Consider the following 26,543-nt stretch of genomic DNA (forward strand, 5'->3'; position numbering starts at 1 on the left):
GCATGCGACACTCAGGACTGAAGTTGAGGCCCAACCCAGGACAAAGTAGCTCACTGCCAGTGGACTGAGAAAAATTGTTGGTTTAACTGTAAAAATACACTGGTAGCCGCCAGGACCTGTACATATTTTGTATATACTGTATCTTCTATTGAGTATGCCGCTGCTATTTTTCTAAATGACATGCCTTGTTTATATTGAAAGGATTTAAATGCACACACAGGGACCATTTCATACTGTTGGAACTTGGAACTTCTTTTAATGTAACAGTGAGAATAGCTGCTATGGCTATTCAATATCAGTGTTACTGAAACAAATGACAAAGATGGAAAGTGCTGTGTCCTACTGCAAAGGTGTCCTAGTTTCCTAAATTAAACTTTTGATATAAAAAAACTAACATGTTTTGCTGTTTTACTTGAGACAGTCTATTTACATCAGAAATAGATGTAAATCTATCAGAAATAGAAATCTATTAACATCTACTTACATTTTATTTGCATCAGACTATTGTGTTTTTCAGCATGTCGTTCATGTTTCTAATTTTCAAATAGGCTACGTAGCACTACAATAGTAAAACATAACTATATTATATTTACCATCGCTGTGCACTGTATTTTAGGGTCTCTCCATGGTAGACCCAGGGGGGTGTAGTAGTTAGCGGTGCAGGGGAGGGGAGGGGTGGGTGTAGAGTAGAGAGGGTGTTGGTTGCTAACCAGCCTAGAGAGGAGAGGCCTACCCCTGAGCTAAAGAGAGACAGAAGGGCCAGACAATGCAGCTCTGCAGAGGGAGGTTGAATGTGGCACTCTGAGCTCTGGGATCATCCATCTTCACTTCAACAGGGTGTGGGAGATGAAAAGGCAGCGCGGGCGCCAGGACAGCGATTCACTTTTGTCTGGCGCAGGCGGGGGACAGGGCTGTGGCCTTCTCATCTGTGGGCCAGAGGATTTGTCACTGTCCCTTAAGGACATGGCTGTATTCATACCTAGGGCGCATCGGAATAATACAAGTAAATATGGGCAATTTTTACATAGGATGTTTAAACATAAGAATACACACCAAGTCTCATTGGGAGATAATACTGTATGTGGCAGTATTGCAACTTCCATTTTAATGTAAACCAACAAATCAAAACAGATGTTTAAAGATAAAAATATATATATCTTAATGAAACCAATTATATTTTTTAACTTATAGTCAATGATTGACTAACTATACCAAACACTCCAAAACAATGACATATGTGGGATGGAAGCCACAGACATGTATTTACTCAAACCCCCAACAATGACTCACCCTCACTTAGCAACAAGTCAAGCGTGTAAAATACATGCTTATCCTCCTATGGCTGACGGATGAGGTGGAGATCAGGGGAGAAATTAAGAGATGTAACTCCTCAGTCCCCCTTCAACCCCCTCCTCCATGAGAGCTCTGAATAGAGCTGGACAATAGCTGTGCACGGGACACAAAGACCGGGGGAGGCCAAGCTCTCGTGCCTGGGACACAGGCCCCTTCCATTCAATCTACATTTCATCATGGTAACAAGCGCCGTTGGGCCAAAAGGCCTGACACCTCGCCTGCCACAAAGGCGGTTAGTTCTAATTTATGGGGCTATTGACACTGTAAAGAGCCCCTGTCAGTACTCTGGGACTGTCAGCTGTGGGACGTCCCAGTGGGGGGAGGCAGCTGCCAGCCCAGCCCAGGGAGGGGCCTTCTGTGGTGGAGACGGACGCTCCGGCGTCACCTGGTCCCTGGTCCCCTGATACTGGGACCCTGAGTCCTTCCACTAGGCCCCCCCGTATTTTGGGCACAGGTGGGATTGGGAAGCAGAACACATTGTGGGGATTAGTGGGATCGGCCTCCCTTTGCTGATAATTAGGGACATTTACTTGTGCAAAGCTGGTGTTTCTGTGTCGCTAGCTGATGGTGTTAACCCACGAAGCAGCAGCAGCAGGATGGAGAAGGTGTGGGAGTCAGTGTGGGTGTGTGTCTGTGTGGCGTGTAATGGATATGCATCTTAAATCAGACAGTGCCTTTCTGAGCCATTATGGCCAGCCACTGTTGTCATCATAGTGCTTTTACCATATGCTGACCTGTTATGTGCTGTCTAAAGTATGTATGTTAGGAGCATGTTTAGGGAAATCCACATAAAACACATAGAACATAGGATGTGTGAAGTAAAAAGGGCTTTTAATGTGAAGGTTTTCTCATGTTGAATGCACGTAAGAGTAGTGCATGGTTCATGATGCAGGCCTATTTCTACATTACCATGAACAGCTGTGAGGCTTGACAATATTTTGGCACTTATCCATAAAAATGATAAAACATAAACATGAGGGGCAAAAACATGCTAAAATTCAACAGCTTTTTCAGTAGCAATACAAATACCTGATATTAGCTAGGTTTTCATCCAATTGGTGACAAATTTTCATGCAAATATTCTAAAATCTGTGGGTGTGTGTTTCCATCAAATTGACTTGTTGCGGATAAAAGGCTGTGTGTGATGACGTAGTGCACTAAAAAATTACTTTTGCGGTTAAATTTTTTGTCACCAAAAATTGTTGCGCTACAGTATATAGCGAATGTGTCCACTCTGGTCTTGGCACGTGCGCTCTACCCAACAGTTTGCAGATGTGGGTATAGTCTACATGATGAGATTATTATGGACAAAATAGTGAGATTATTTTTATTTGTCAAACGGCAGCCAAGCATCGATCATCATGACCCTCGATACTTTCACCATCCTGTGAAGTTCATCATAACTGATTTAATCTGTAGCCTAATAAACTGTATGCTTTCCTGAGTCGTAGTAGGAGGACCACACACCATATCATCGCCTTCGATATGATGGTTCTCATATCAATATTTGCACATAAAGGCATTTCCACCGCCATTTCTCACATTCATTAATTTTACCAACACAAAACGATCCCACCTTGTCTAGCGTATTTGATTTTGTCCACATTTGATCATTTACCGACAAATTTGCTGTTTCCATCAGGCCTGTCGTGACATTTTACTCTAATAAAAAGGTTGGATGGAAACCTGGTTAGAGACACAAACTGCAACATCTGAGAAAATAAAAGCCTCAAACTGAGTGGAGAGTAAAAACTGCATAGTCAGGATTTTCACTACTATATGCAGTAGCCATGATCATACTAGCTAGCGGCACCACCCCATAGAGACAGATGGATGAGTTAACAGGAGGGAATGCTAATCAATAGAAGGGTGTGTGTTACCCTGGGCTCAGCAGTAGACAGGATCGACAGTTAATTAGGGAACTGAAGGAGCCAATTAAGGGGATTGAGAGCCTGGACAGGGGAGACATATTGCAGAACATACGCACACATTGTACTTTGTCTGGGTACAGGGGATCTTCAATTAGGGGAGAGCACTCCACCAGAAGCTTACAGCCTGACCTTTTTAATATCAGCTCAGTAAAGTCTGGCTCCCCTTCACCCTGCATACTGATGAGGGGGAAACACAGCTGGGATAGGGTCAACACACACACACACCGGTCTGGGAATTTGTGTAGACCCATTAAAGATCGAGTCACATACGGGCAGATTTAATTTGAATACTTATCATGTGGCTAGGTGAGTTAATTATCTACCTACAACAAAATATATGAATTATCAGATGTCCTCTCTCTAGGAGGATACAGCGCTATTGACTGGCAGGCCACACTTTACCTAATTTATCATATTGAACTAGCTCAAACTAGTTCAAAATGATAGGCTATAGACCATGAACATCAGAAACCATAAAATATAATTTGCATCCCATTACAATGAGTGATACAAACTTTGCAAGGGCATAATTTGCCAAATATACAAACCTAACCAACTGTCTGGCTCAGCCCTAGCCAAGTACCTAAACTCCTCCACGGAGTTGAGCGCAGTTTTTTTAATGAACCTCTGACTCCTCTATGCATCGTTACTTCAAAATGGTAAATTCTTAAACCCTTACCGTGTACCTGTTTTCCTCTGTGTTTGCGTGCCTTTCTTTGTTTGCTGAAATGCATACTTTTAAATAAACGTTACTCAAACCCTACCACTGACTGTTTCCTCATTGCTGTTGCTCTAAGATAGATGGTAACTAAGCGCAAATGCGCATGTGCATGTGCCAATTGAAACAGTCGGTGGTGGTTGTATTTGAGTAACGTTTTATTAAAAAGTATGGATTTCAGCATACAAAGAAAGGCAAGCAACAACAGAACACAAACACGTACACAGTAAGGGTTTAAGAAATGATTTGTTTAAAGTATCGACAGACACATAGCGATTCGAAGGAGTCAGAGGTTCATTTAAAAAAACTATAGTCTGCGCTCAACTCTGTGGAGAAGTTGTGGTACTTGGCTAGTTCAGCCCTAAAGGCTTATTCTGAAATCTTTGATTGCTTTCATTTTTGCTGGCCTTGATAATAAACACAAGTGGGTGCAAGGTTGGGATTCAATTATAGATTTTTAAGGAGAATTTGAACGCAATGTTAGATTTAGTTTTCGACTTATGAAAAAAGATTGCAGTCAGAATACAGTATGCTGCAAATACTGCATCGAAAATAACAAATCAAATTTACTGCAGTCATTTTGCAGTGTAACTGCAGTTACAATGCAGTATAATTGCAGTTATTCTGCAATTACTGCGTCCAAAATACCACAGTGGACTGCAGTGACTGCACTTTTACTGCAGTTTCAAAACTGCAATCTTCTTTTGTAAGGGTCATAGAGTTAATGATTATAATTTTTTGATATCGCTGCCACAGAGTTTCTAAACCCAGAGGCGCCAAATCGCGAGACTTCTGGGCAGTGGTGTGTATTCATGGATGCCAAGGGAAGCCAGGCTACCCCAAACAATTGAACAATAATTTATTTTCAAATATAATTTATTTAGTCTCTCTGTGTTTCAGAAATGTCCTTCAATTCACAAGAGGCTGAATGTACTGTATCTCACCGGAGAAAGCATCAAAGCGAACGAACAAAAAAGTGCCCCTCTGTCTCAGTATGTGTAGCCCATCTATCTGATGCTGTCTGGTCAAAAAGAGGATGACATTGTTGCAAGTGAAGCCAGCGAGCATTTGGCCTCCCTTGATAAAACAATTATATAATAATAGCCAATCAGCGTTGAGCTAAACTGAGTGAGCTCAGCTGTAAATGGTCCTGGCACACACCAAAAAAAGTGTCAAGCGAAGCCTGTTTGGATTTGGCTTCAGACCAATCACATCACATCAGAAGCCAAACTTGACAGAAAAAACTTGAATTGTTGCATCTCGTTGTGTTGTTGTTCTAATATCGTCCCTTTCCTAAATTAGCCATGGATGGAGATAGGGATTTGGACTCATACTGGCCAATGATTATAACCACGAATTCTGATCCAACCCTAAATGCATACATTGTGCCCCTGGCCTGAGTTGATGGAAGTTCAACATGTAGCTAGATGTAGTAGGCTAATGTTAACTGGCTGGCCTGGAGCATCGTTGCCCATGAAAGGAAGTTAGGCTACCAAGCAAGCATTTTAGGCAGGTAGCCTAGGACAGCAAAAACTAAAAGCGTGTGCTGTATGACAAAGTCATAGACCGTTTAGGCAACATGAAAAAGGAGGATGAGTCAACATGTTTTTTCTACTTCCATGCACACACACACACACACAGAAATCAGTAACATGGACGGCCACATCATATTAGCTTACGTTGATTGGCCTAAATAGTTTTGGTATCTTTTAGTTGTCACTGTATTAGACTAAACATAGTTGATCAGATGATGTTGAAATGTTGAAGTTGAAATGGTGCTGGAATAGTGGAGGCAGCGCCTGTTTTCATTGCGACTTGCCGTAACTCTCCATGGTTCTAAATCAATAGTTGTTTAGAAGTCCAAAAATGTCGGAAACATTAACTTGATTGACCATGCTGTAGGTCATGTAACTGTTTGTTATATGCAATATGTTTTGAGGACCACTGGACAGATGTTGCTCTCCGTTTTTGTGATGAAACAAAGATGTGGTTGAATTTATTCCGCCACTGGGCTGTGTCTTCTTATTGTCTTGGCCTTAGGCCTATATATCACGGTGTCAAGGCATATGAACTTACAGAGCAAACAACCCAATTATTTAAACACATAAGTTGTAATATGACTGTCACACCCTGGCTCTGGGATTCTATATGTTGAGCCAGGGTGTGTTCATTCTATGTGTTCTGTTTCTATGTTGGGTGTTCTAGGTTGTTTATTTCTATGTTGGCCTGAGTGACTCCCAATCAGAGGCAACGAGTGTCAGCTGTTGGCTGGTTGTCTCTGATTGGGAGCCATATTTAAACGGTCTGTTTTCCCTTTGTGTTTGTGGGTTCTTGTTCCCTGTTCGGTCATTGTTACCGTGGACTTCACGAGTCGTTTCTTGTAGAAATAAAGTTCACCATGTTCGTTCAACACGCTGCGCCTTGGTCTACTCCTTACCTCGATCGTGACAGAAGAACCCACCATAAAAGGACCAAGCAGCGTGTCCAGGAGCAGGCAGACTGGACATGGGAGGAAGCGCCGGGAAAGGAGATGGAGAGGTTGGCGATGGCCCAGGTGAGCAAATCGTGGTCCTGGGAGGACATGCTCGGGGGCAAGGGACCTTGGGCTAGGATTAAGGCCCTGGCGAGAGAGGAGCAGCGGCGTCAGCAGTGCCATCGTCGGATGGACGAGAGGCAACCCCAAAAAAATTTTAGGGGGGGGCACACGGCATGGGCGGCTGGGCAGCAGGAGGCTGCCACAGGGCGATTTGGAGAGGAGGCCACCGGGTTAGGGGGGCCAGAAGGCAGGTTGGCGGAGCCTGGATGGAGAGCGGAACCAACTTCCCGTACTCAGGCATGGCAGCATGGGACGGGGCAGGTTCCGCGGTATGCGGAGCGGCGTACTGTGCCACGAGTGGTCCGGCATAGTCCTGTACGTCCTGTGCGAGCACCCCGCACGTGTCGTGCGAAGGGGGGTATGCAGCCAGGACGGAGTGTGCCGGCTCAACGCTCGTGGTCTCCAATGCCTCTCCGCGGTCCCGGATATCCTGCTCCAGTGTCACGTGCTGTTATGCCAGTACGGGTACACAGCCCTGTATGTCCTGTGCGGATGCCTCACACAGAGTGTGTGAGGGTAGGCATTCAGCCAGGACGGGTTGTGGCCGCTCTTCACTCCAGGTCTCCTATCCGTCTCCACAGCCCGGTTCGGCCTGTCCCTGCTCCACGCACCAAGCCTACGGTGTGCGTCGCCAGCCCAGTCCGGCCTGTCCCTGCTCCACACACCAAGCCTACGGTGTGCGTCGCCAGCCCAGTCCGGCCTGTCCCTGCTCCACGCACCAAGCCTACGGGGTGCGTCGCCAGCCCAGCCCGGCCTGTCCCTGCTCCACGCACCAAGCCTACGGGGTGCGTAGCCAGCCCAGCCCGGCCTGTTCCTGCTCCACGCACCAAGCCTACGGGGTGCGTCGCCAGCCCGGCCCGGCCTGTCCCTGCTCCACGCACCAAGTCTACGGTGCGCGTCGCCAGCCCGGCCCGGCCTGTTCCTGCCACTCGCACCAAGTATACGGTGCGCGTCGCCAGCCCGGCCCGGCCTGTTCCTGCCACTCTCACCAAGCCTACGGTGTGCGTCGCCAGCCCGGCCCGACCTGTTCCTGCCACTCGCACCAAGCCTACGGTGCGCGTCGCCAGCCCGGCCCGGCCTGTTCCTGCCACTCGCACCAAGCCAGGGGTGCGAGTCGCCAGCCCGGCCCGACCTGTTCCTGCCACTCGCACCAAGCCAGGGGTGTGAGTCGTCAGCCTGGTCCAGAACGTTCCTGCTACTTGCACCAAGCCAGGGGTGCGAGTCGTCAGCCTGGTCCAGCCCGTTCCTGCTACTCGCACCAAGCCAGGGGTGGGAGTCGTCAGCCCGGTAAAGCCCGTTCCGGCTCCACGCACCAAGCCAGGGGTGCGCATCGTCAGCCCGGTCCGGCCCGTTGCTGCTCCACGCACCAAGCAAGGGGTGCGAGTCGTCAGTCCGGTGAGGCCCGTTCCGGCTCCACGCACCAAGCCAGGGGTGCGTATCGTCAGCCCGGTCCGGCCCGTTGCTGCTCCACGCACCAAGCCAGGGGTGCGCATCGTCAGCCCGGTCCGGTCCGTTCCTGCCTCACGCACCAAGCCAGGGGTGCGCGTCGTCAGTCCGGCACAACCCGTGCCTGGGTCATCGGTGCCAAATCAGGTACCGCTCAACTGCTCCACAACGGAGCTGAAGCTAGCCGTTCCTGCTACGTTCAGGTCAGCTCCAGCCAGCGGGGCCAGACCGGACCAGGGGTGCTATGGGGGGATTATTGGAGGGTGGTGGGCAAGGCCGGAGCCAGAACCGCCGCCGAGGAGGTTTGCCCACCCAGCCCTCCCCTGTTTTGCTCTTATTGAGGCGCAGTCGCAGTCCGCGCCTTTAGGGGGGGGGTACTGTCACACCCTGGCTCTGGGATTCTATATGTTGAGCCAGGGTGTGTTCATTCTATGTGTTCTGTTTCTATGTTGGGTGTTCTAGGTTGTTTATTTCTATGTTGGCCTGAGTGACTCCCAATCAGAGGCAACGAGTGTCAGCTGTTGGCTGGTTGTCTCTGATTGGGAGCCATATTTAAACTGTCTGTTTTCCCTTTGTGTTTGTGGGTTCTTGTTCCGTGTTCGGTCATTGTTACCGTGGACTTCACGAGTCGTTTCTTGTTTTGTGTATTGTATCGATTATCACTAAAGATAATAAAGTTCACCATGTTCGTTCAACACGCTGCGCATTGGTCTCTCCCTGACGATCGTGACAATGACTATTTTTTCCTGGCTTGGCTTCCCCGATGATTTTTCCATGCACCGCTACTGCTTCCGTGAACGCTCGCGAAACAGACCAGGGCGGGTTTTGGGGTTTGAGAAGTCCATGAGAGAAGTGAAAATGTCTTCCTTAATTTTCTCTAAATCTAAAGTTGAACATGTTATTACTCCAAACTCGAGATAGTGACAAACTGACACGTTTTCATTTTTGTCAAAAACAACTTTATATCAAAGGAGTGCCTTTGATTTGATGGACTGCACGTGCACAGTTTGACGCGAGACGACAGTTAGACCTGATGACGTGTTTCTACGCATGATCAGGGATTTCTATTGGAGTTTTTACCTATCTTCATACTGTACACTACCGGTCCAAAGTTTTAGAACACCTACTCATTCAAGGGTTTTTCTTAATTTTTACTATTTTCTACATTGTAGAATGATAGTGAAGACATCAAAACTATGAAATAACACATATGGAATCATGTAGTAACCAGAAAAGTGTTAAACAAATCAAAATATATTTTATATTTGAGATTCTTCAAATAGCCACCCGTTGCCTTGATGACAGCTTTGCACACTCTTGGCATTCTCTCAACCAACTTCATGAGGTAGTCACCTGGAATGCATTTCAATTAGGTGTGCCTTCTTAAAAGTTAATTTGTGGAATTTCTTGCCTTCTTAATGCGTTTGAGCCAATCAGTTGTGTTGTGACAAGGTAGGGGGGTATACAGAAGATAGCCCTATTTGGTGAAAGACCAAGTCCATATTATGGCAAGAACAGCTCAAATAAGCAAAGAGAAATGACAGTCCATCATTACTTTAAGACATGAAGGTCAGTCAATACGGAATATTTCAAAAACTCAAGTGCAGTCGCAAAAACCATCAAGCGCTATAATGAAACTGGCTCTCATGAGGACCGCCACAGGAATGGAAGACCCAGGGTTACCTCTGCTGCACATGATAAGTTCATTAGAGTTACCAGCCTCAAAGATCGCAGCCCAAATAACTGCATCACAGAGTTCAAGTAACAGACACATCTCAACGTCAACTGTTCATAGGGGACTGTGTGAATCAGGCTTTCATGGTCAAATTGCTGCAAAGAAACCACTACTAAAGGACACCAATAATAAGAAGAGACTTGCTTGGGCCAAGAAACATGAGCAATGGACATTAGACCGGTGGAAATGTGTCCTTTGGTCTGGAGTCCAAATTGGAGATTTTTCGTTCCAACTGCCGTGTCTTTGTGAGACGCAGTGTGGGTGAACGGATGATCTCCGCATGTGTAGTTCCCACCGTAAAGCATGGAGGATGTGTTATGGTGTGGGGGTGCTTTGCTGGTGACACTGTCTGTGATCTATTTAGAATTCAAGGCACACTTAACCAGCATGGCTACCACAGCATTCTGCAGCGATACACCATCCCATCTGGTTTGGGCTTAGTGGGACAATCATTTGTTTTTCAACAGGACAATGACCCAACACACCTCCAGGCTGTGTAAGGGCTATTTTACCAAAAGGAGAGTGATGGAATGCTGCATCAGATGACCTGGCCTCCACAATCCCCCAACCTCAACCAAATTGAGATGGTTTGGGATGAGTCGGACCGCAGAGTGAAGGAAAAGCAGCCAACAATAATAATATGCCATTTAGCAGACGCTTTTATCCAAAGCGACTTACAGTCATGCGTGCATACATTTTTGTGTATGGGTGGTCCCGGGGATCGAACCCACTACCTTGGCGTTACAAGCGCTGTGCTCTACCAGCTGAGCTACAGAGGACCACAACAAGTGCTAAGCATATGTGGGAACTCCTTCAAGACTGTTGGAAAAGTATTCCAGGTGAAGCTGGTTGAGAGAATGCCAAGAGTGTGCAAAGCTGTCATCAAGGCAAAGCGTGGGTATTTGAAGAATCTCAAATATAAAATAAATTTTGATTTGTTTAACACTGTTTTGGTTACTACATGATTCCATATGTGTTATTTCATAGTTTTGATGACTTCACTATTATTCTACAATGTAGAAAATAGCAAAAATAAATAAAAACCCTTGAATGAGTAGGTGTTCTAAAACCTTTGACCGGTAGTGTACTGTCTTTGCCGCCACTAAGGGAGTGAACATTATTTATAATAAGGGTTACATGGAGAAAATCGGACCTCTTTGAAATGCAAAATATATTTTACCTAAATCCTCCCTGAACACTTGAAAGAAAACAAGTGACCCTCCCCTATACCCAAAATAATAACTAAAACATAAAGTGGACCATTTACCCTCACTTCTTAGACAGACCATAGCCTTAGATATGCAGTTTTAGAAACCGTTCTTTGTCATGTAAGCATTACATGACAATGCAGGACTTTTGATAGCACACTGGGTTGTGGGCCAGAAGGTTGTGGGTTCGCAGACCACCGTGGACAAGAGTACGGGTGGAAAGTTCTCCTTTATAGTATACTGAACAAAAATATAAACACAACATGTAAAGTGTTGGACCCATGTTTCATGAGCTGAAATAAAAGATTCCGGAAATGTTCCATACGCACAAAAAGCTTATTTCTCAAAAACGTTGTGCACAAATGTGTTTATATCCATGTTAGTGAGTATTTCTCCTTTGCCGAGATAAACCATCCACCTGACAGGTGTGGCATATCAAGAAGCTGATTAAACAGCATGATCATTACACACGTGCACCTTGAGCTCGGGACAATAAGAGGCCACTCTAAAATGTGCAGTTTTGTCACACAACACAATGCCACAGATGTCTTAAGTTTTGAGGGAGCGTGCAATTCGCATGCTGACTGCAGGAATGTCCACCAGAACTGTTGCCAGATCATTTAATGTTAATTTCTCTAGCATAAGCCGCCTCCAATGCCGTTTTTAGAGAATTTGGCAGTGCGTCCAACCGGCCTCACAACCGCAGACCACGTGTAACCACATCCGGCTTCTTTACCTGCGGGATCGTCTGAGACAGCTGATGAAACTGAGGTGTATTTATGTCTGTAATAAAGCCCTTTTGTGAGGAAAAATTCATTCTGATTGGCTGGGCCTGGCTCCCCAGTGGGTTGGCCTGGCTCCCAAGTGGGTGGGCCTATGCCCTCCCAGGCCCACCCATTGCTGCACCCCTGCCCAGTCATGTGAAATCCATAGATTAGGGCCTAATGAATTTATTTCAATTGACTAATTTCCTTATAGGAACTGTAACTCAGTAAAATCATTGGAATTGTTGCATGTTGCATTTATATTTTTGTTCAGTATAAAAGCATTGCATGAATCTATCATCGTATTTGCAGGTCCGAGAAATGTCATGCAATTCTACTTCATTTTACATATTAGAGGAATATTTTTTCATATCATACAAATTACCAAAATTACAGGCTAAGAATGGACAGAGAGATATGTGTATGTGTTCATATGGCTGAGCGAGGCTCAGCCATTGCACTCCGGCTCAGCCATTGCACTCCGCCATGGGGCGGCAGGTAGCTTAGTGGTTAAGAGCGTTGTACCAGTAACCGAAAGGTCGCTGGTTCTAATCCCCGAGCCGACTAGGTGAAAAATCTGTCGATGTGCCCTTGAGCAAGGCACTTGCTTTATCATATTTCTCCAATGCCAAATTAGTGTGTCTTGATTGGAACAAAACTGTCCCTGTTGGCAAATAATTAAATCTGAGACATCATTAGGAATCTGAGCATGGTACTTTCAAAAGTTAGGCCTACAGATGCAGAAAAATGTAAGCTTAACTGCTGGCTACTCTTCTTCTGTGGCTTAACTCAATGCGAGAAGGTCACAAGTGTTTCCATAAAAGCTGTCTGGGTTTAAACATCTTCTATTGTACAGAAAGTGAATAGCTTAATCAATTTATAGTGACAGAATTAGATTACTTCCCAAGCAAAGTACATTTTTAGTCTCCTCAGCTATAGAAGATTGTAGCTCAGCCTCTGAATGTCAGAGAAACTAAACAATGACATCCCATATGCATCATCGGAGTCACGTTTTTCCCGGGTATTTTACAGCTTGTTACAGCATTTGGCTCCCTGATTTGCATACTGGTACTACTGCTTTTCGAGCTCAAAACAAGGTTTTTCTGCAGATAAGTTCCAAAATAATTATCGAAAGAGGATGAATCCTCAATGCAGAAACAACAAAGTGGGGAGAGCTTGTCAATCTGGTCCACTCTGATTTTTTCAGTGTTAAAAAAACAAAACATATTTTTTTGCAGGTCATCTAATAATTAGGACAGGTAAACATTTATTTGAACACGCATTTCCCGATCTGACAATGATAGCCTACCTTTTGGGCTTTACATTTGAGATTTGCAATATTTTTCATGGTTCTAAGTCGACTTTTAAGCATTTTGAATGAAGAGACATTTGGGAGCCAAATGTGCCTGCTCTTTTACATGAACAGAGCCAAATGAGCCAGCTCACCGAAAAGACACGGAATGCCCATCCCTACACTGACACGGAGGTAGGCTATTTAAAGAGTGTATGGTGGGTGGAGGAATTGACTTACAAATCTATGGATATAGCACCATATAGCCTACCTAATTTCTTAAATAGGAAGAAATAGGCTCCAACATAAAGCCCTCTTGTTAGCAAATTAAAATGAAGATGTTAAAATGAACTATGCCTACTCAAATTGTCCTACTTTCAGCACCATGAGCTGTTCATTTCCGATTGATTGTGCCACGGCTGTTGCCTCAAGTTTCAGCACCACAATGTGGCTTATTGTGAGGTCAATAACTCTGATAAATAGGCCTACATCATGGGCAAGAAACATATAACAATAAAACATATATCTTTTAGTAGTAGCAAGCTATCAAAGTTGACCTCCGGTCCTCCTCATTATCACGCTCTCCTCCTCAAACAGAACAGAACATAGGCTATAAGCTAGTCTGCGTGCAAGATAGTGACTTTTATGGACTAGGCCTAATAAAACAGGGGTTCCCAAACTTTTTCACTTCCAGCATTGGGGAACATCTGCACGCACAAGTTTTCTGTTTTTTTGTCTTATTTCTTGTTTGTTTCACAATAAAACATATTTTGCATCTTCAAAGTGGTAGGCATGTTGTGTAAATCAAATGATACAAACCCCCCAGAAATCCATTTTAATTCCAGGTTGTAAGGCAACAAAATAGGAAAAATGCCAAGTGGGGTGAATACTTTTGCAAGCCACTGTATTTCTATGGGCACAAGCACTGTTCATGACACAAACTGTTTAAAGCTTATTTCCTGCAATTCACAAATGTTCTCATGGGGTGCCGTTTTAAAGCTCATTTTCTTGCAATTCTATACATTTTGCCATGTCTCGTGATATTTGAGTGACTCAAACATTACAACAAAATCTATGGGCTAAAAAACCTAGCTAAAAAACGTTAGCTGACATTGGCTAGTTGATCTGGACATTTCGGGCAAATTATAAATAGTTCTCTAAGGTATGCAATGACTAACATAATAAGAGGAAAACTGATGATGCACTACCCAATTTCGAAATTGCACCATGCATTCTACTATCAACTTTCAAGAGTAAGTTGAATGCTCCCCCATTTTCCCCCAGGTACTCATTATGTAAATGTTGATCCATAAGCATAATCGTTTGCAGACACAGGCAGAGTCCTAAAAAATTGCCTAAAGAGCTAATAATGAATTTGGAAAATAATAATACATTTTACACGAGCTATCTACCCTAAAGCTGTATTTAGTAGAAGCAGATACAAACTGAAAAGTCTCTCTTTTAGAGGGACAAGCTTATTCCTAAATCAGCAGGGTTAGAGTTCAGTAAATGCAGGTGATGTCGTCATGGTATGAAGATGGCTGAAGGGTGAGTGAGAAGTCACAAAATAGTTTTTGTTTTATAATTTAACCATCGTATTATATCACACTTTCGGCATTTTTTTTTCTTCATATAAGATGTTGCTTCCTTCATATTTAGCTCTTGCTACATTCACCCATTTCAAAACGTTCTGTCTATTCTCGAGGCAATGCGAGGAAGTCCATCGGGGTTTGTTTACCAAAATATTGCACCAGCTGGTTAGCTTGATGGCTAACGTTAGCTGGCTAGCTAGCAGTGGCTAACAAACTGGTTGCTGCCAAATCGCAGAGACAGACGTTTTAATCGTGTGACAAATGTAATTTGGACGATTATTTCTTCCCCCTGTTGTATTTATTAAAAGTTATTGATAAAATACAGCTCTGTGGTATTGACAGTTAGCTAGCTAGGCTAGTTGTTGTATACGTCTAATGCAAATTCCCTGGGGTGTATTCATTACGTCTTGCAACTGAAACCGTTTATCGTTTAAGAACCAAACGGAATTAAACAGAGCAAACGGAACAAAACGGGAGGGACCTACCTGAATTTGTCCAATAGAAACTCGGAGGTGTGTATACACTCATCTGAGACCAATCTAGCCAGTTTAGCTGTCTGGCTAGCCAACACATGAGGTGTATTCATTACGCCGATTATGTTGCAAAACGTTTTGCAACAAACAGTTTACTCCAAACGGAAAATGTTTTGCAACAAACGGCGTAATGATACACCCCAGGTGTTGGCTAGCCAGTCAGCTAAACTGGCTAGATTGGTGTCAGATGAGTGTATGCACACTGTTACTCTCCTGTCTGGCCAGATTGTTAATGGCCTAGCTAAGGTCACCTACATAGTTAAGTAACTAAAATGCAAGCTATGTATTGCATGACATTGCCCTGTTGATCCATTAAAAAAAATCTCCCATCACCATGTCTCTTGACTCCAGGGAAGGCTGCGAAGGCTGGTGGGGAGGCTGGCTTCAGCAAAGCTTCCAGGCTGTCAAAGATAAGGTAGGCATCCATGCTAGCCTGCACGGATATTTTTACATTTACATTTTAGTCATTTAGCAGACGCTCTTATCCAGAGCGACTTACAGTTAGTGAGTGCATACATTTTCATACTGGCCCCCTGTGGGAATCGAACCCACAACCCTGGCATGGTAAGCACCATGCTCTACCAACTGAGCTACACGGATAACCTGATTATCTCTCCTTATGATGCATAATAAACTACAAAATAAAGCTAGCTAGCTATTGTTTTATGTGCTGTGCATCAAGAAGGCAAATTCAATGTTTTCAAAATGACTCATGATAAAACATAAAAATCAATGAATATCCTTGTGACATCCAATGTACGCTGATATTGAAGACATCTTACCTTGTTTGGACTTGTCAATGTAAATCCAACATTTTATTGTTTTTACAGTCATCTGAGGCGTATGAGTTTATAAAGCGTGACCTGACAGAGTTCTCCAACGTAGTGCAACATGATACTGCGTGCTCCATCGTCGCCACAGCAAGTGCTGTTAGAAGCAAACTAGCGGTAGGCCATTTGGTTCTTTACTATGGCTCACAGTGACCCATATGAGAAAAGCTAATATGCATTATTACTTGGTTATTTATAGGCTTACTTCCTGTCTGACATATGTTACCTGGCCCACTTTGTTACAGGTGGAGGGCTCCTCTGACACCACAGAGAAGGTGAAGAAGAGCCTGTCCAGTTTCTTAGGAGTGATAACAGACACCCTCGCTCCTCCCCAGGACATGACCATCGACTGTGATGTCATTACGCTAGTGGCAACTCCAGCAGGCACCACAGAGGTGTATGACAGCACCAAGGTGAGGATGTTAAGACTGTGTTTAACTAATCACTGTGACAGTGTTATTCAACTAATTAAGGAAGAGATACTATGCTGTTTTACATTTTACTGCACTTACTGCTAATATTTACATTACATTTACGTCATTTAGCAGACGCTCTTATCCAGAGCGACTTACAAATAGGTGCATTCACCTTATAGCCAGTGGGATCACCACTTTACAAAGTTATTTTAGTTTTTTTGTTTTGTTTTTGGGTTGGGGTAAGGGGGGGGGGGTAGAAGGATTACTTTATCCTATCCCAGGTATTCCTTAAAGAGGTGGGGTTTCAAATGTCTCCGGAAGGTGGTGAGTGACTCCGCTGTCCTGGCGTCGTGAGGGAGCTTGTTCCACCATTGGGGTGCCAGAGCAGCGAACAGTTTTGACTGGGCTGAGCGGGAACTATGCTTCCGCAGAGGTAGGGGAGCCAGCAGGCCAGAGGTGGATGAACGCAATGCCCTCGTTTGGGTGTAGGGACTGATCAGAGCCTGAAGGTACGGAGGTGCCGTTCCCCTCACAGCTCCGTAGGCAAGCACCATGGTCTTGTAGCAGATGCGAGCTTCAACTGGAAGCCAGTGGAGTGTGCGGAGGAGCGGGGTGACGTGAGAGAACTTGGGAAGGTTGAACACCAGACGGGCTGCGGCATTCTGGATGAGTTGTAGGGGTTTAATGGCACAGGCAGGGAGCCCAGCCAACAGCGAGTTGCAGTAATCCAGACGGGAGATGACAAGTGCCTGGATTAGGACCTGTGCCGCTTCCTGTGTAAGGCAGGGTCGTACTCTCCGAATGTTGTAGAGCATGAACCTACAGGATCGGGTCACCGCCTTGATGTTAGCGGAGAACGACAGGGTGTTGTCCAGGGTCACGCCAAGGCTCTTCGCACTCTGGGAGGAGGACACAACAGAGTTGTCAACCGTGATGGCGAGATCATGGAACAGGCAGTCCTTCCCCGGGAGGAAGAGCAGCTCCGTCTTGCCAAGGTTCAGCTTGAGGTGGTGATCCGTCATCCATACTGATATGTCTGCCAGACATGCAGAGATGCGATTCGCCACCTGGTTATCAGAAGGGGGAAAGGAGAAGATTAGTTGTGTGTCGTCAGCGTAGCAATGATAGGAGAGGCCATGTGAGGATATGACAGAGCCAAGTGACTTGGTGTATAGGGAGAATAGGAGAGGGCCTAGAACTGAGCCCTGGGGGACACCAGTGGTGAGAGCACGTGGTGCGGAGACAGCTTCTCGCCACGCCACTTGGTAGGAGCGACCGGTCAGGTAGGACGCAATCCAAGAGTGAGCCGCGCCGGAGATACCCAGCTCGGAGAGGGTGGAGAGGAGGATCTGATGGTTCACAGTATCAAAGGCAGCAGACAGGTCTAGAAGGACAAGAGCAGAGGAGAGAGAGTTAGCTTTAGCAGTGCGGAGAGCCTCCGTGACACAGAGAAGAGCAGTCTCAGTTGAATGACCAGTCTTGAAACCTGACTGGTTTGGATCAAGAAGGTCATTCTGAGAGAGATAGCAAGAGAGTTGGCTAAAGACGGCACGCTCAATAGTTTTGGAGAGAAAATAAAGAAGGGATACTGGTCTGTAGTTGTTGACATCAGAGGGATCGAGTGTTGGTTTTTTGAGAAGGGGTGCAACTCTCGCTCTCTTGAAGACGGGACATAGCCAGCGGTCAAGGATGAGTTGATCAGCGAGGTGAGGTAAGGGAGAAGGTCACCGGAGATTGTCTGGAGAAGAGAGGAGGGGATAGGGTCAAGCGGGCAGGTTGTTGGGCGGCCTGCCGTCACAAGTCGCAAGATTTTATCTGGAGAGAGAGGGGAGAAAGAAGTCAAAGTATAGGGTAGGGCAGTGTGAGCAGGACCAGCAGTGTCATTTGACTTAACAAACGAGGATCGGATGTCATCAACCTTCTTTTCAAAATGGTTGACGAAGTCATCCACAGAGAGGGAGGAGGGGGGGGGGGGGGGGATTCAGCAGGGAGGAGAATGTGGCAAAGAGCTTCCTAGGGTTAGAGGCAGATGCTTGGAATTCAGAGTGGTAGGAAGTGGCCTTAGCAGCAGAAACAGATGAAGAAAATGTAGAGAGGAGGGAGTGAAAAGATGCCAGGTCCGCAGGGAGTCTAGTTTTCTTCCATTTCCGCTCAGCTGCCCGGAGCTCTGTTCTGTGAGCTCGCAATGAGTCATCAAGCCACGGAGCTGGAGGGGAGGACCGAGCCGGCCGGGAGGATAGGGGACATAGAGAGTCAAAGGATGCAGAAAGGGAGGAGAGGAGGGTTGAGGAGGCAGAATCAGGAGATTGGAGGGAGAAGGATTGAGCAGAGGGAAGAGATGATAGAATGGAAGAGGAGAGAGTAGCGGGAGAGAGAGAGCGAAGGTTGCGACGGCGCATTACCATCTGTGTAGGGGTAGAGTGAGTAGTGTTGGAGGAGAGCAAGAGAGAAAAGGATACAAAGTAGTGGTCGGAGACATGGAGGGGAGTTGCAGTGAGATTAGTAGAAGAACAGCATCTAGTAAAGATGAGGTCAAGCGTATTGCCTGCCTTGTGAGTAGGGGGAGAGGGTGAGGTCAAAAGAGGAGAGGAGTGGAAAGGAGGCGGCAGAGAGAAATGAGTCAAATGTAGACGTAGGGAGGTTGAAATCCCCCAGAACTGTGAGGGGTGAGCCATCCTCAGGAAAGGAACTTATCAAGGCGTCAAGCTCATTGATGAACTTTCCAAGGGAACCTGGAGGGCGATAGATGAGAAGGATATTAAGCTTAAATGGGCTAGTGACTGTGACAGCATGGAATTCAAATGAGGAGATAGACAGATGGGTCAGGGGAAAAATTGAGAATGTCCACTTGGGAGAGATGAGGATTCCTGTGCCACCACCCCGCTGACCAGATGCTCTCGGGGTATGCGAGAACACATGGTCAGACGAGGAGAGAGCAGTAGGAGTAGCAGTGTTTTCAGTGGTAATCCATGTTTCCGTCAGCGCCAAGAAGTCGAGGGACTGGAGGGTAGCATAGGCTGAGATGAACTCTGCCTTGTTGGCAGCAGAACAGCAGTTCCAGAGGCTGCCTGAGACCTGGAACTCCACGTGGGTGGAGCGTGCAGGGACCACCAGGTTAGAGAGGCAGCAGCCACGCGGTGTGAGGCGTTTGTGTAGCCTGTGCGGAGAGGAGAGAACAGGGATAGGCAGAGGCATAGTTGACAGGCTGTAGCAGATGGCTACAATAATGCAGAGGAGATCGGAATGAAATGAACTAAACATCTGGGAAAGGAGAGAGCGGGGCCTCTCTCACCACAACTCCCAAATATAACTCTCCCAACTTCCACCTCAGAAACTATAATTGTTGTAAACTACAGCGGTTCAATGTTTTCTAGGAATAGACTAACTTAGTTTATTCAGCTAGCTAACTAGGTGCAGTATTATTCTGTGAAAATCGTTCAGGCACTTAGTCATAAGACGCCACAGCCAGCTAGCATGCTGGACTCCAACAACACGGTTTAGCGCCAATACTCGGCCACAACAAACCTCCAGTGTATCAACACGCAAGCAGATCGTTCGTGTCCGTGTCCGTGTCTAACGTTGTGGGCTAGTCCCGACAGCTTGAGCGAGTCCGTCGTCAACTTATTCAGCCAGTTAGTTAGCTAGAATAGTTAGCAAACTAGCTAGCCATTGCTTTCAGACAAAGAAGAACCCCTCCTTTCACGGCACGAACACACAGAGAGAGCCAAACTAACGTTAACTAGTCACCCATGTCCCGAATTCCTTGAACGACTCGGGCTATCAATATGTAAAAAACAAAACACAAATGTAGGTTATGACTTACCCCTAGCAGCTACTGTTAGCTAGCCAAGTGCAAAGCTAGCCACTGAATTGACTCAGCCAGTTCGCGTCTGTTCGCTCGGTCGTTCCAGCTATTGTTTACTAGTAGCTATCCAGGTAGCAACAAGCTAGCTAAATTTCAAGCACAGTAGCCACTTGCTACCTAACGTTAACGGTTCAGACAATGAGGTTAGAAAACAGCTGAATGGTAGGCAATTATTGTATGTAATTATTGTAGGCAGCCAGCTGGCGTAATTACAGGCACTCTCAGGCGTGAAACAACTATACCGTTGCTAATAGCTACTCGCCAGCTAGTCCAGGTGGTGGGTTAGCTAGCTAGCTTCGTGCTACACCGGGCATAGCCGAATACAATACTAACCTACAATAATTACATACAACAACCCACGATAACTACCTACAATACCTAACTACAATCTAAATACATAGTTTAAGCCTTACTCGACAAAGCCCAAGCTATGTATAAAGCCAAGCTTACCCGACGCCAAGCTTACCCGACGACCTCCTTACCCGGAGAGCCTGTACAATATACCAGAATATATCTCAGAAATGTTGTTAACATTGTTATAACTTTTCCCCCATCAGTTCAAACATGTAAGAGTGGTTCGTCTCAGAAGTGTTACTGAGCTCCAGAGCAGAGAGGATGGTTTATCCACATAATTGTGCTTTAGGCCTAATATAAAACAAAATACGGTCTCTTTTTGTTGCAATACCAGATACCAGGGGTGGATTCACTAGGAACCAAATGGGGAGGGACCTTCCTGAATCTGTCCATTCCAATAGAAACTCGTTTTTGTTGCAAAACACAACTCTTGGAACTAATGATTACACTCCAGAACACATGTTGTGTCACATGAGTTACAGTGTGTGTTTTGTTCCCTAGGCTCGTCTCTACAGTCTACAAGCTGACCCTGCTACATACTGCAATGAGCCTGACGGTGAGACAGTTCACAACTATCTCTTTCTTTTCGATCTGTTTCTTCACTCTTCTCATTATATTCAAGAAAAGGTAATCATGTGCCATGTAACATCACTAACCAGGCTTCAGTGCCCTCAAAACATAAAAAAGCCAACAGAATGGCAATGACAAGGGACTAAAGGCCCTATGATTACTCATTATACTCTACCCTAAATGTCTAGTCTTGGAAATCCCAGACCTAGGCCAACAGCTCTAGGTCTGGAAGTCATGACAGATTCTCTTGGTAACTTTGAAAAAAAAGAAATATATATATGTTCCGGGCAAATCACAAGTTTGGGTGGGTGGGGCTTAAAATTTGATCAGAAATTGCTCATGAAATTCATACTTACCATAACCTGTAGGCAGACATGCCAGAACGTTGCGATTGGAAACCAAAGTTTACAGGCAACTTTTACAGTGGTTTTAATGAAGGTAGTTGATGCAAATTAGCTACTTGCGAAATGCATTCATTAAAATAACCTCTGATCTCCATCTTGTTAGCTACTATTTTGTGTCTGGGGGATGTTTAAGTGAGGACAACAAGCGAATAAGGCAGTGATGTAAGAAAGCCGGATGTCCCAACTCCTCCCTTTCCTCTTTGCCAAGTGGCGCAGTGGTCTAAGGCACTGCATCGCAGTGCTAGCTGTGCCACTAGAGATCCTGGTTCGAATCCAGGCTCTGTCGTAGCCGGCCGCGACCGGGAGACCCATGGGGCGGCGCACAATTGGCCCAGCGTCGTCCAGGGTAGGGGAGGGAATGGCCGGCAGGGATGTAGCTCAGTTGGTAGAGCATGGCATTTGCAACGCCAGGGTTGTGGGTTCGATTCCCACAGGGGGCCAGTATGAGAAAAAAAGAATAATAATGTATGCATTCACTAACTGTAAGTCGCTCTACTAAAAACTACTAAATGTCCTCAAATGCGCTCCAATATGATAATCCAAGCCTGCAAGCCCTCTCTTGCTTGATATTTCTGAAGCAAATGTTAAGTTAAGTTTGTTCAATTTCTGTGTACTCTAATCTGTAATCTAATGTGGGCATTAAAATCTGGCAGTTTTATGAATTGGGCCTACCCATTAATCATGGTCAAAATGAACTCTTATTACAATGAATACAAATAACTTGTCAGGACAAGATTTGGGAAGTTTGGACTTCTTATTTTCATGCAGTTAAACTGTCAAACTTTTTTGTGTCTTGAGTGTGCTTTAATTGTGTGGCCTGTGTGTTATCCTAGGTCCCCTAGAGCAGTTTGATGCGTGGCTCTCCTGTTTCAGTCTGGAGGAGAGGAAAGGAGAGATCTCTGACCTCCTGGTCAACAGCCCCTCTATCAGGGCCCTTTACACCAAAATGGTACACTTATCTAACCCTGCTGTTAAGACCTTTTATCATAGAAACACTAGAGCTTAACATTATTTACCACATTAATAGAATATAAGTTAATTACTCTTGTTCCTAACAATGCAAAGTCTGGGTGTAAAGTAGCATATTATGCATTTGCATCCCTAGGTGCCAGCAGCAGTAGCCCATTCTGAATTCTGGCAGCGGTATTTCTACAAAGTCTTTCAGTTGTACCAGGTAATTCAGCCACTTTTTTAGTTTTGTTGTTACTGGCATGGATAGCTCTCATGAACTGTCATGCACCCCCTTCTATCATGTTAGAATGTAAACTCTGCCCCCTGTTGGACAGTTTGTAGAGGGGCCTTAGCTCCAGTAGGTTAGTAAAGACTCTGGGAAAACATTGAGATTGTGAAAGATAATCGCGGCACCCAGAACCAAATCTCCTGCTACTCTATTTGGATTCAGATGCTTTCCAATGTTTCTTAACAAAGTCCACGCCCACCTCTGCCAAAGCCCGTTCCTAGCCCCTCTCTTTTCTGGAAAGTCCACCTGTGTTTATAATTAATATTTTATGTGCTGCATGCTGACAAAAAGGAGGTATCTGACAATGTTTTCGATGCAACTATTTCACAGGTAAGCTGTGTTTTTAGAGAAATTTCCAGTTAAAATACCCATCAACACTTCATAGCACCACCTCCCTGAATACATAAAAACACAATAAAAAGCTGGTAGTGTTCTGCTGATGGATAATAACTATTGTGACTGACCACCAGGAGGAAGCGAGGAGAGTGGCCCTGAAGCAGAGAGCAGAGCAGACTACCCACACAGAGGCTCTGGGCTGGGAGGAGGAGGATGAAGGTGTGTTGGATAGTGGATTTCACAAAGGTGAAATGTTTTATTTCTGTGAGATGTGGCCTGAAAGAAGTCAGTCAGATTAGTGCAGGTCTGGCTCATGTGACTCACTGTTCTCTCTCCCTTATTTCTACCCCAGATGACTTCCTTGGCGCCACGTCTTCATCTCGCCTGGACTTCACGCCCCCATTGGAAGACCCCGCAACCCAGCTGTCCCCACTCACACCAGTCACCATGGCGAGGACCCCACTCAGCCCCATACCGTCTCCGAGTGGGGAGCGCTCCTCTACCCTCTCCCTGAGCAGCGACAGTGGCAGCCTGCCCACCCAGGTGGAGTTGAGACCAGCCAGGCCACAGCCTGCAGTCGTGGAGCTGGCCCAGAAACTCAACAAGGCAAGCCTGGAGGAGAGAGAGCCAGAGGGGCAGCAGGAGGAGGAGAGGGAACAGGGGCAGCCTGAGGTTCAGGTTCAGGTCCCAGCCCAGCCTGAGCACACAGGGAAAGCTACAGCTGAGAGGGTAACAGTCCAGGCCCCCACCACCAGACCAGAGTCAGAGGGGCCCCAGGACCTGAGGGTGTTTGAGCTCAACTCTGACAGCGGGAAGTCTACACCTTCAAACAATGGCAAGAAAGGTAAAAGGACATTCTATTCAGCTATTGATGTGACTGGTTTGATTGAATAGGGCCTAAGCTGTTCATGTGTCATAGAAGAGTGTTAAGTGGTCCTATCTGACCCTGTGCTTCCCCCCAACCCCAGCAGGGTCCAGCACAGATGTCAGTGAGGACTGGGAGAAGGACTTTGACCTGGACATGACAGAAGAGGAGGTCCAAATGGCGCTCTCTAGAGTTGGCGCTACAGGAGAGGTGGGCTATGATGTATTTGTCATAATATTTTTATTGTATTTTTTCTAACCTCAAACTATAACAAAGAATAACATGCCTTGGAAACAATTGTGTTGAACTAAATGACATGTTTTATTTTCCAGCTGGAGGACTGGGAGAACTGGGACTGATGATTGCCGTGCCGTAGTGTTTCTATCCCGCCATTAAAGCGAGTTCTCGGGAGACGAACCATGCTTAACGTGTTTTAACCCTGTCAACGCCGTCACCATGTCACATTTGTTCGTAAGGGAATGTCTGATGGGTTTGGACCATGTTGCTGAAAGCTCTAGCAGAGCAATGGGAATCCAAGGCAATACGATTAGTCAAGGCACCATCAGTTGTCAGTTTGTGCGTATAAGTCTCAAGGCTGATTATTCAGTCTTGTTGGTTATTTCTTGGAACAACTTATGACTTAGAGAATATGACGCTAGTTTAGTTGGTGTTCCATTTGACTAAAGCTATGTAACATCTATAAGGATAGGTTCCCCACATGTGGGGTGCTGCTGCTCTCTCTATGTTCTGAAATGCCACTAAGTACATTGTTGCTAGTAGTTCTTCAAAGTTATGAGTGGGGGGGGGATTATTATTTTACTTCAGGCTGCAGAATAGCCATAAACGGTAACGCTGCTTATCATGTGATTTATTGAATGGTGAATATGATTTAAACTCGTTTTTTTTCCTCAAGTGATTTATGAACTTGTCTATCTTATGCAAGTTAATATTCAAAAATGAAATATACTTTGACCTTCATAGAGAGCATTCATTTTGGATTCACTCAACTCTAGATATATGGCCTTGTCAGACACATGATAGTGTGGAAAAGATATCCAAATGTTTTGTCACACAAGACACTGATCTGAGTCTAAACCCAACTGATCCATGTTCTACATTTGACTTTCCGTCTGTTTTAGTCCCTGTCCTGCTTAGTAATTGATGTGAACATATCTCTTCGGTGACCTCCAGAGGCCATGTTTCCTCTTTATTTCCTGTCTCTGCTACACTACTGTTCACATCTATTATTCTATCAGTCCACGTTGTCTATTATTGTTCTGGGTGGGGAGGGGCTCATGTGTTGTCAATTGTCAAAAGAGAAGATCATTATGATGCAATAAAGAGGCTGCAAAAGCTTCCAGGTGCCATGGTGCCAGAGTTTTGTGCTTGGATGTCTGGGGGATATGGTCTGTTATGTTATTTCTGATGTAAAATAATTAATGAGTAACAATACAGACTGCTGATCCCACAACCTGCTGTGCTTAGCATGGTATTGACATATAGACTGCACAACAGCTCTGGAGTTACCAGTGTGGGGACAGTCTAGGGGCAATGAGGGCTTTGTCTGCTTGATTTATGTAATGATACATTATAGGCTAGCTTCATTCTGCAGTATCGCTTCATGCTATTCTGGTATTTTATTGTAATAACTTAGTCTTCATCAGTGTAAACAGTGACCAACACTCAAAGCATAAAGATGTAGTCTACATATCTTTACAATGACTGCTTTTCATTTGAATATAATTACTCTGTGCTTTGTTTTGCATGGCAGTGCAATCACATATGCATACAGTTGTACAGCAGATGTACTGTTTTAAGTTGTATGTTTCTGGTTACTAGTAGCTTGTTGGAGGAGGAATTACTTGTTTATAATTACTTGATATGTTGCATGTCTCGAGTTCTCGCTATGTATTTCACTTTACATATATTTGCACTTTAAACACCAATACGTTTAAAGCTGTTTTTTTTTGGCAATTATATTTTCCTCTATTTTTCAAATGAACATTGTCATTAAAAAGAGTATCATGCAAATGGATAGTCATTGTCTGCACATTTGTAGGAAAAAAAGTAGTTTGAGTCTTCAGCTCTGGATTTCTAGAAAATCATTGCTGCTGAGAAGTGAACTTGTCAAGAATTTAACGTTTAGGCCATTATGATGGGGTACGCCTTTGCCAGGGTAACGGTAACATCGCTACGCAGGCAGGTGTCATCGTTCTGGTTTTACACACCACATGGAACGTCGACAATTTACTAACGTTGAAGGTTGCTTTTCCGTAAACGGGAAACGGATACAATCCGCGTAAAAATCAACCATGAACAGGCACCACCACCAGACTAAAGTTTGCAAAAAAAAATCGCTGCCGGAGTGCCATATAGGCTTACCGAAATTCATTTTAGCCGCAAAGAAGTCTCTATCTGCAAAATGTCCATCAACAGACATCGATGATGTCCCGCAATCTCGGTAAATAAGCCATAGTCTACAGTACTGTTAGCTAG

General features: G+C 45.2%; 1 protein-coding gene across 2 annotated transcripts; it reads left to right on the forward strand.

The window, feature by feature from the left end:
• Positions 1-14,539: 14,539 nt before the first annotated feature.
• bsdc1 (BSD domain containing 1) lies at positions 14,540-26,082 on the forward strand. 2 transcript variants are annotated; one of them, XM_084144341.1, is made up of 11 exons: positions 14,540-14,590; positions 15,519-15,582; positions 15,998-16,114; positions 16,243-16,410; positions 21,134-21,188; positions 22,440-22,555; positions 22,712-22,780; positions 23,317-23,401; positions 23,535-24,026; positions 24,151-24,257; positions 24,380-26,082. In XM_084144341.1, exons 1-11 carry the CDS (start codon positions 14,574-14,576, stop codon positions 24,404-24,406), a joined length of 1,317 nt encoding a protein of 438 aa, XP_084000467.1. In that variant the 5' UTR covers positions 14,540-14,573; the 3' UTR covers positions 24,407-26,082. The 2 variants fall into 2 exon arrangements, with proteins under 2 accessions (XP_084000467.1, XP_084000466.1); XM_084144340.1 differs by having other exon boundaries at positions 14,543-14,590; positions 24,154-24,257.
• Positions 26,083-26,543: the final 461 nt, after the last annotated feature.

This window comes from Coregonus lavaretus (genome assembly GCF_964263955.1).
Source record: "Coregonus lavaretus genome assembly, chromosome: 27".
Taxonomy (NCBI): domain Eukaryota; kingdom Metazoa; phylum Chordata; class Actinopteri; order Salmoniformes; family Salmonidae; genus Coregonus; species Coregonus lavaretus.

What these genes read in the sequence shown, in the direction of transcription:
- bsdc1 (XM_084144341.1), top strand. An exon ending in CTGGGAGGAGGAGGATGAAG is followed by an intron (nt 23,402 to 23,534) that starts GTGTGTTGGATA and finishes TTTCTACCCCAG; the next exon opens with ATGACTTCCTTGGCGCCACG. An exon ending in TTCAAACAATGGCAAGAAAG is followed by an intron (nt 24,027 to 24,150) that starts GTAAAAGGACAT and finishes CCCCAACCCCAG; the next exon opens with CAGGGTCCAGCACAGATGTC.